The 9,608-nt window shown below is 36.4% G+C and overlaps 1 protein-coding gene across 1 annotated transcript; it reads right to left on the bottom strand.

Annotated features, from left to right (window-relative positions):
- Nucleotides 1-513: 513 nt before the first annotated feature.
- Nucleotides 514-6,785, bottom strand: LOC104237718 (protein SAWADEE HOMEODOMAIN HOMOLOG 2-like). Its single transcript, XM_009791916.2, has 9 exons — nucleotides 6,569-6,785; nucleotides 4,513-4,598; nucleotides 4,366-4,411; nucleotides 4,140-4,275; nucleotides 2,843-2,906; nucleotides 1,586-1,637; nucleotides 1,317-1,460; nucleotides 981-1,100; nucleotides 514-890 (listed from the first exon to the last, which is right to left on the bottom strand). Exons 1-9 carry the CDS (start codon nucleotides 6,620-6,622, stop codon nucleotides 825-827), a joined length of 768 nt encoding a protein of 255 aa, XP_009790218.1. The 5' UTR covers nucleotides 6,623-6,785; the 3' UTR covers nucleotides 514-824.
- Between the last annotated feature and the right edge of the window lie 2,823 nt (nucleotides 6,786-9,608).

Genomic DNA, 9,608 nt, shown 5'->3' with positions numbered 1-9,608 from the left:
TAGTACTAGGACTATTTTTGTATTATCTTAGTCATGATTCTTTATTATTACATGTGTCATTTACGCTCGTTGCCATATTACATTGTTGTTACCATTATTTGCTACTTGGTTGCTTTACCCTATCTCCACTGTTCCTTGAGCCAAGGGCCTATTGGAAACAACATCTCTATCTTTATAAGGTAGGGATAAGGTCTGCATACACACTACCCTCCCTTGACCCCATTTATGAGATTATACTGGATTTGTTGTTGTTATTGTCAACCCTTCAAAATAAATACTTTTCTCAAACAAAGGCAGATCTAGAATTTAAGGTACCGTCCCAAATTTATATACAATATGAACTAGGTGTGAACCCGTACATAATGCTTTGGATCCGCCCCTAATTATCTCAAACCACCCCCTCCCCTCCAAAAAGAAAAGCATTTTTTAATTTTAAAAAGCTTGTGTACCAAACACGTCTAAAGTCTTGTAACTTCATCCATTCAACAATCCACTACTAGTTTGGAGCACTTGTTAAAAATACAGACTTGCAGGAATGCATTTTTATGTACTCTTTACTTCTTCAAAAATTTGCAACTAGAAATTGCAGTTGAAAAAGTTCTGAAAAATGTTTTCAGAAACATACAATTGCTCAACACCAGAACACTAGGCATATGATTTTAAGCAAAATTATGCTTTTAACATACTGGTCTAGATTAAATATGGACACAGGAAGCAAAATAAGCAGGCATTTTAACCTACTGCATCAACTGGCCAAATGAAGGTAAAAATCTGTGCATCGTCGGAAGGCAAAACATGTTGGCTGCAATGATTATACTCAAAACCTAAATCTGGCACAGACGCCCTAATACGCTTGGCCGGAAACATAATCTCCTCAAATGAACAATTTCCTGAAGCAAGTAACAAAAAGCGATAACTTAAATCCAACCTAGTGCAAAATGAAAATAATGGGTAGATATTCTACTGTTATGAAAACGCACCTCTGTGTTATCATGATCATACTGAATCACAAAGAGACATCTGCAACCCCTTATATCATGAAATTTCTTTTGAATTTCAATAACACGTGCTTCAACATATCTAGCCTGGTCCTTCCTCTCCTAGTTAGATCAAAATAACCAAAATATAAAGTTAAAAGCATCCTGCAACGAACCAACATATCTGCAACTCAGAGGCCACCACTGTGAATATCCATATATTCTACTTTTTGTGATCTCATTCTTAGACCCTCTATCAATGGCACTACCCAAAAAATTATTTCCCCTTTTTACCCCCTGAACAACGGGGAAAGAGAGCCCAGTGGCAGAAAGGGGTACCTGGAAGCACAAAACAGGATCCCCAACCCTGACTTTGTTACATTCTGAACTCTCAAGAGGTACAGATCGTTCCCGGACGGACTTTCTTACGTTTATCCACTCATCCTCCTCCGATCCAAATCCCGCAAATCTCACAAGAACTTCCTGCAGCACATTGCATTACACCAAATGTCAAGCAACATCCACTTCCTGCGTTCTAATTTGACCAAGTATTATTTCTACCATCTCATTCAAATAAGCAATGTATTTGATTAATTTGAACTACTTACAGGTTCTCCTGAGCTAAGATAACGGTGTGAGATAAATGTATCAACGTCATACCTGTCAAACACTAAATTAGTCCCTTACAAAGAAGTGCAAATATTTTACTTCAACAACCTCACAATAGATGCATTGATTCAAGTGAAAAATACTAGGTATCGCCAAAACATTTCCATCCTTGACCTTATCACAAAAAAAAAAAAAAAAAAAAAAAAAAATCCATCCTTCAAAGAAATTATATAGTTTACGGAAATGGATACCTCCTACCGTTTCTTTTGCTCCTTTCCTTTTAAGCGGGATAATATTGCCCTGATTGTCAATAAGTCAAAGAAAAATTCTTTTGAAAGTCTTGAAATTCAATTTTGAATAGACAGGTAGCTTACTAAACTACTTGTTCTGATTGATAGTTATCTGATAAGAATTTAAGAAGCAGCTCCCAAATAAAAGGCCTGGCACTCAAGATATCAATTTTGATCTAAAAACATCAGTTTCATGAATAAGTCATTATTCTGGAGCAAAGACCTCTATGATCCTGGATAGTTTTCGGCAGCTCCAAGGGACAATATATTAGGTAGCCCTACAAGATGCAATGACCTATGAGAATATGACAATTTCTCAGATGTTTAATCACCATTTAGCAGTAAATTATGATAGTAGGCTTCGACAAGTTTTAGCCATAAAAAATGGCCACAGAATAAAGTGTAAGAACTTCAATACATTTCCCTAATATCCACCATATTGCATGTTTATAGGGATGGAGGATCTTAATGTAGTTCCCAAAAGAAAAAACATAAAACATTTTTTGCAACCAGCAGTCATTGACCATTATCGAAGGGAGAAGCACCAATAAGTAACTTAGAGAACTTCTATAAACAAAGAACAGAAAAGTAAGATATTCAAAATGGATGTTATTTTCCAGAACAATGTCATTCTTATGGAATCCTTTGAGCTATTCAATCCGCAAGTAGTTGCATCGGCATCAGTGTAGCTGTTCATCGGTTAAGAGAAGCTTTCTTCTTCTTTTGATTGTCTCTTTTTCTTTATTTTTTAGACAGGTCAAAGAAAAGATAGACTAGAAACAGAAATATGCAAACAAGATTTCATTCTTGCATCTTATGTTAATGGCTAAGCGCAAAAAAGGTTGAAAATGCATCCAAGATGAAAAAGCATCTAAACGTTAATGCTAAAATGGCTGATTATCCAGTACTTATTTCTGATTGAAGAAAAATAGAGTAAGCCTTTCTGGCTTGCTAATGTAGACTTACCATGCCCCATCTGTTGAAGACCTAGCCTCAAATTCTAAGTCTGACAAATCTGGAACCTTTTGCCCTGGAAAGGAATTTATTGAACAATGTAAGTGCAGTTTTCTGACAAAAGAACCACAGATTTAACTGCTAAGGGAGCATAAGTAGCACTAATCATTTGGCAGAAGAGATTTAGCTACCAAATAAAGGAAACATATGCCTAGATAATTCTTTATTTGGCAATTACTTACAAGATTCTTATCAAATCAGTATGCATTTTTAGATGGAGGAAAACCAACAAAAATATCTCTTTCGCCATTGATAGTCAATGTGAGCGGAAACGTTACTTTAAAGAGATGTTAAGCCTTCCATTAGAGTTGATAAAAGTGATTGACAAGAATAGGAGAATTAAGTAAGAAAGAATGAATACAAGGGACAAAGTAGTTTGACTCTCTGTAGCTTGATAAGCAAAAAAACTTAGAAAAGGAAGAAAGAAGAGGACCAAAAGGAATTGAAACAAGTTGCTTCTTCTTTGAGAGGACTTGTGAAACAACAGTAATTCAGGGACGATTATGAATAGATAGAGAAGGATACAAGGTGTGCTATAAATTTTCACTCCCAGCTAATAAGAAGTTCAATCTCATGCAGAATTATCACAGATCATACAACTGTCGGCATAATGTAACTAAAATTGTTGAATTTTGTGCTTGGTGTTTGAAATACTAATCACAAAAAAAGCAACTTTGAGAATCCTTCAAGGGTAGTGCACTATATAAATGAGAAAGAGGAACAAATCCAGTTATACTAAGATACAACATTAATAACTGAAAGGCAGAATGACTACAAGTTGTTCCTCATTCAGTAGCATTGTACAGTTTAATTCAATAACCAGTTCAGAAAAGCTGTGTGATATCAACTAATGCATAGCTCTGACAAAATTTCTTGATTCATAATTAAGTCTATCCCTGATCTTGTGGATACCAATCTAATATAACCTCAAGCTGAATCTGGGAAGCAGAATAATTCTAGGAAGTCTAGAAAAATTAACAAATTTTTTTTCTGAACTAAGAACACAAAAACAATTCTTTGAGATAGTGATTATTGGATATGAAGGCATCAAAGGTCCTTAATTTGTATGCATGATTAACTTATCGTGAGAAGAGTAACAATTATAGTGTATTAGTCTCAACTCTCACTTTTAAATGGTAAGGGAGGAAAGTAGAAGAAAAAGGGAATTTCTGCACCTGCAAAACAATGTCTCATCTAATCATTATGTCAGATATCTACTTTCATAAAGTAAACATAGATCAACAGAGACCTTCAGGCATATGAAATGTTTGATTTGCTTTATCTAAAGCACATTCTTCAGTCACATCAGGGAGTTTCCTCTTGGCCTCTGCTGAATTATCCTTTGAGAGACAACTTCGCTGCCTGTTCCAGAACCAAGTTTGGACCTAAATTCAAGTGAAATAGTATAACTTAGTTCTATATGGACATTCAACCAAGAATATCTGATCCTGGAGTAAGTATGTCAAGCTATGAACCTCAGTCCATTTCACGATCAGTTTTCCTGCACGACCTTTAGAGTGGCTGTAAACATGCCAAAAATGTGTTAAAAGTCAAATGTATACAAAGTGATTTTGTTGATTATTCAACAAGAAATGCAACTTGATGCAGAAAGTGCAACTCACCTGAAAGCCTGTGCCAATTTCTTGCAGAATTCTTGGTCACAAACTTGTTCTCCTGATTGTTTAAGTTCTTTCTCCATTTTCTCAATCTGCTTGAATTAAAAAGAGATGTAAAAAAAATTACAATTTAGAAGAGAGTAACTGAAATTAGAGTTGTTTCTTCCAACATGTGTTCTTAAAGCTGCAGATAAATTCCAGATGATGATTAATTCACAATGCCCAAAGAAGCCAACGGAGATGTGGATAACTAGTCAAAGCTACATATCTCTAATATAAAGTTTCACCTTTCTCGAAAGTCAAAACTCAACATAAATAAATCATAATGTGAAGTAACAATCAAGATAAGAGCCATAGCCACAGTCACAGCCACAATTGGATTCAAGAAACTTTTTCTTTGTCTTTAACAAGTTCTATCACCCCTGCCATATAATGATTCCAGATGTAGAAACCAAGGCATGAAACATTCTAAAGCAACTCAATAATGCAATGCTAGAAAATTAACCGATCATACATTCACAAACTCAAAGAAGCAAGTAGAATTGGACGCAACTGCTCAATCACTATGATCCACAATGTGAGCGGGCAGAATTGATAAAATTCACAATTACAATAAAGCATGACAAACAGCACAAATATAAACAACAAGCATGCAATTCTACAAGATCTTGCATGATAGGTATAGTTTTATAAGCCAATTAATCAACTACCCTCTATCCCAAAATAGTTAGGGCAGCTAGGCGAACTCCCTGTTCTAATTTCGCTCTATTTAGGTCAATTTTGTTTTGATACTCAATAAGTAGTCTTATAAGGCAAATTAGAGATTCCCTAAATCTCATACTCGTCCCTACACAGACATAAAGACTTCTAGTCAGACTAAAAGACTCCTAACAACCACCGAACCTAGTATAAGTGTAACAACATCTAAGCTTTAATCTAAACTAGATAGTATTATCTATATGGATCCTTTGCATTTTGGTTGAGTTCTTAGTTGAGTTCGCATGGATTCTAAAGATGTAGGTCTTTGAGATAACTTCCCTTCATGTGATTTCAAATCTATCTTCCTTTTAATATCCTCAATCATCTTATTCTCACACGTACAGACCGGTACATGACCAAATGTCCAGCCAACCTTCTTTAATTTTGTTGCTACTCGCATCCACTGTTGGGTGTGATCATTACTAATTTCTCCAATCTGGTACAAATGTAAATCCATATTAATATGCATATTCATACACCATCCATCTTGTTAATATATTGGACTTCTAAGGCTCAACATTGACTTCCATATATTACTGCTGGTTGCACAAACGTATTAAGTAGTTTCCTACACCATAATTTCTAAATTTTAATTCTGATTAAGTAAAAGGAAATATATACCCCTTTAGCTAGATTTTACATGACTTCTAACTTATACTAGCCACCAGCAGTCCTGCATGAGACAAAAACAGTTTTTCACTTCTTTTTTTATTTTAATGATAAAAAGGAGACTTTACTCATGTAAAACCAATAACCATTCCGAAAGCCAAACCAACCGTGTGATGTATAACACAAACTACATCAACCTCACTTGTTTGTTCATCAACAGCTGAGTGTCACTGTTGAATATGTTAATTATTTCATGCTCTAGACCAGCAAAATAGTCATACATAAATACAAGTTTCAAGCTAAGACAAAGGTTCTGGAATTGCAACTCTGTAGCTAAATAGAAATGCTATACACATAACTATAAGCACTCTCTCTCTCTCTCTCCCTCTCTTGTGAAGAAGTATGCACCAAAAAAATGGTGAATTTTGTGACCACCTCATCTGAAAAACTTAATTGTTGAAAAGGGAAAGCTTTTATTTATGTCTTTTTTTGGTTGTTGATGGGTGATGACTGATGAAGTGATGATGAAACTAAAACCAAGACCTCTGCATTGCATGCTCTGATGCCAAGACATAAAATGTCAAAATACACATAAACATCATCTTAATCAAATTTCTTAAGAACCCATAAAAAGCGAAACCTTGAGAAAACAAGAAAAAAATGGGAAACAAAATTCGGAAAAAGGAAAAAGCACCTCAGCATCAGTAAAGCCAGAGAAAGGTTTTCTGTGTCTGGGACGAAGGTCCATTACCCACAGATTTTGTCAACACCTTTATAGGATCAAAGGGTCATTGGGGGTTGAAAAGCTATTTCGCAGTTTCTGTGACTCTGGGTTTTGGGCGCCTTCTCTAATTCTTGCTCTGTGTGTGTGTGTGTTTTCTTTCTAATTTTTTCCCTGTTTTAGTGGGGCGTGTTTGGTTCCCTTTAACGGGTTCAAATAAGAATGACAGAAATATATATACTCTATAAGTAACTTAAAAGTGAAAAAGAATATATTACAGAAATGAGATGCTGAAAATAACATTTCTGGAGCTCCTTTTTAGGTAATTTTTTGGAACCTCCAAATATTTCATTGATGGTATGTTTTTTACTATTTGGGAACTTTGAGGACTAAAATGATCCTTTTTTTCTTTTCTTTTTTTGAGGTTGGATCTGTTCTATTTTGTAATCTAGTTTGAAATTATTCTAACTTATTCAATTTAATTCCCAGAAATATGATATTCCTTTTTATAGAGCCTTTTTTTGGTCGGAAAGATAATTTGCAATAACTAAAACATATGCGTATAGAGATGAGGGTGCTCAGGTTGCACCCTATTTCTAGAGCCAATTTGGCATTCAATCCTTGGTTGGTCGTAGAAAAAAATGAAAGAAAATAACCTATTAAGAACACAAGTTCTTGGAATGTAGTGGAAAATTCCCTCCCTTCAATCGAATATTAATAAATTTTGTGGCACTCGAAATTAAAAATTCAAGTGGTCCGTGAAGGTTAAATAAGACTTGTGTTAAGCAAACAGAGTAGTCAAGCCATAAAGGCAAAAAGGCAAGAAGCGATTTTCATTCGATCGATGGTATCAATCGTACTTTCATTGATTCTGATGGAAGATAGTGTTCAGGTTATGCACCAAGTACATACATAATTTTGCTTTGGCATAAGTACACGCACAATTCAACTATGAAAAAACTCTCTAGGGTCTAGAGAGAGATATGCTTAGGAATTTAAATTTTTGTTCGGCTTATGATGTTAAAATATTGAATTATTTGTATGTACATGACAAATAGTTATCTTAATGCAAACTTAATTAAGAACAGGGCAAAGTAAACAATTCATATATGCAATACCAATTATACTCTTACATTATATACTGTGTTAGCTAGGAGTCTTTCTGCTCTAATTAGAGATATTTTGTATGCCAGTGCATGAATAAGCATGATATTTATAGCTAATCTAGAGTTGAAAGATCCCTAATTTTTGCATTAGAGGACATATTGTTTGACTCAAAAGATACTAAAACCTTTTTGAACAAATCAATCAAAGATGAATGAGTAAATTTTAGTCAAACATAATTAATTCGAGATCGAAATGTTAACAACAACGATTGCATATGGGATGAAAGAGATATGATTGATCTTATTAAGATTCGAAATTGTCTTCCTCATCAATCGATGAGGAAATAGATTTACATATTTTCTTCGAGGTCATTTCCTCTTTCTTTCTAGAATACAAGAAGGGAGCTTTTTGACTTTTTTTTTTAGAAATCGGAGAAGCCCCCCAGTTGAGAGCTTTCCCTGGCTATATATAGTCAGGGTATCATTGCCCTTTACTTGACTCGACGTCTTCTTGCCACTGATGTGCCTTGGTCATGATTTTAGACGTCACTCTTACCAATTCGTCGGATGTCATGGAGGAGAAATGGAGTGGGCTCTGTGGACCTTCACTGCCCAGTTACTGAGACGGGGTGCCGGTCGGCTTGGTCGTGAAGGTTAGATTTTGACTAATGCAGTTAATCCCTCCGTCTGTCGGGATCGTCCTATATCGAACTCGGCAGACGGATCATGTTCGTTACGACTTCAGGAGAAATCTGACCTACGACTTTCCGTTCCTTAGTCATATTTTGTGGGTTTTTTACGGAGTGACGACGTTCTTTCGATCCTCATGGACCATTGCGGCGGTTTCAGAACTGAAACATCGTTTGGTATTGAAGCGTTGATTCGTGGTTATCACCATTATGACACACGTTCCTGGGGAACTGAAACGTTTCGTGGCCTATCAGATTCGATAGGTGACTCTTGGATTTCGTGCTCGGAGAATTTATGTCTCTTATAAATAGGCGGAGTTTATCATTCGATTGACACACTTCTTCATTTTTTGCTCGGGAGAGTTCTGCAAATATATCTTTTTTCTGATACCTCAAATTTCTGCTTACCCCCTTGTTTACTGAAATCTTTCATCTCTCCTTTTTATTACTTCTTTGGCGCGTTTTTTGCTAAAAATGGCTGGTGATTCTTCTCGTGACAATCTCCCTGCTGTTGATTCGGTATCAGAAAGTGTTGCTCAGATCACCGGAGGGGAGGATACGATGGAGGATGAGGGGGTCCCATCAGTGATTGAGATCTTACCCCGCCCTAGGAGAGAGCTGACTGACTTCATTACTCCTGTCAAGGTCGAACCGGAACATGTTCACTCTGTTCTGAGGGAGAGGGACATTGCAGAGTTGAAGGAAAGGTGGGGGATTCCCGGTTATGTCGATATGCGGCCGACAGTGGGAAAAGACATAATTCACTTCGACCGCCCCAAGTACTGTGTGTTTTATGCCTACCCCTTCATTGTAGGGTACACATTTCCTCTTCCCCCTGTTGGTGGTGAATTTTTGCCGCTTCTACAAAGTGTGCCCCGCCCAACTTTGGCCATATTTATACATGGTATTCCTTATGCTTCTCAATTATGCTGAACTCGCTGATCGTGAGGTTACTTTGGACCATATGCTCAACATCTTTGCTCCTCAACTTATTCGTGGTTCGATGGTTCAGATGCGTCCTCGGGGATCGATGGGGCTGGTGGTGAAGATGGACGACAGGACCAATCGTCGTTTCTACGAGAATTACTTTTATGTGCGAACTGAGCATATCGTGGCAGACCCAACAGGATTCCCTGAGAAATGGATCTTTGCACGTAAGTTTGTATTCTTAGTCGTCGAAGTGCTTGACCATTTTCTATGGGTACTAAATTTTGTCAC

Source organism: Nicotiana sylvestris, chromosome 8 (assembly GCF_000393655.2).
Source record: "Nicotiana sylvestris chromosome 8, ASM39365v2, whole genome shotgun sequence".
In the NCBI taxonomy this organism is placed as follows: Eukaryota; Viridiplantae; Streptophyta; class Magnoliopsida; order Solanales; family Solanaceae; genus Nicotiana; species Nicotiana sylvestris.
This window is presented reverse-complemented; position numbering and strand designations above follow the sequence as displayed.

What these genes read in the sequence shown, in the direction of transcription:
- LOC104237718 (XM_009791916.2), bottom strand. Translation starts at nt 6,622, where the DNA reads ATGGACCTTCGTCCCAGACACAGAAAACCTTTCTCTGGCTTTACTGAT. An exon ending in AACATTTCATATGCCTGAAG is followed by an intron (nt 2,907 to 4,139) that starts GTCTCTGTTGAT and finishes ATTCCTTTCCAG; the next exon opens with GGCAAAAGGTTCCAGATTTG. An exon ending in ATGATCATGATAACACAGAG is followed by an intron (nt 891 to 980) that starts GTGCGTTTTCAT and finishes TACTTGCTTCAG; the next exon opens with GAAATTGTTCATTTGAGGAG.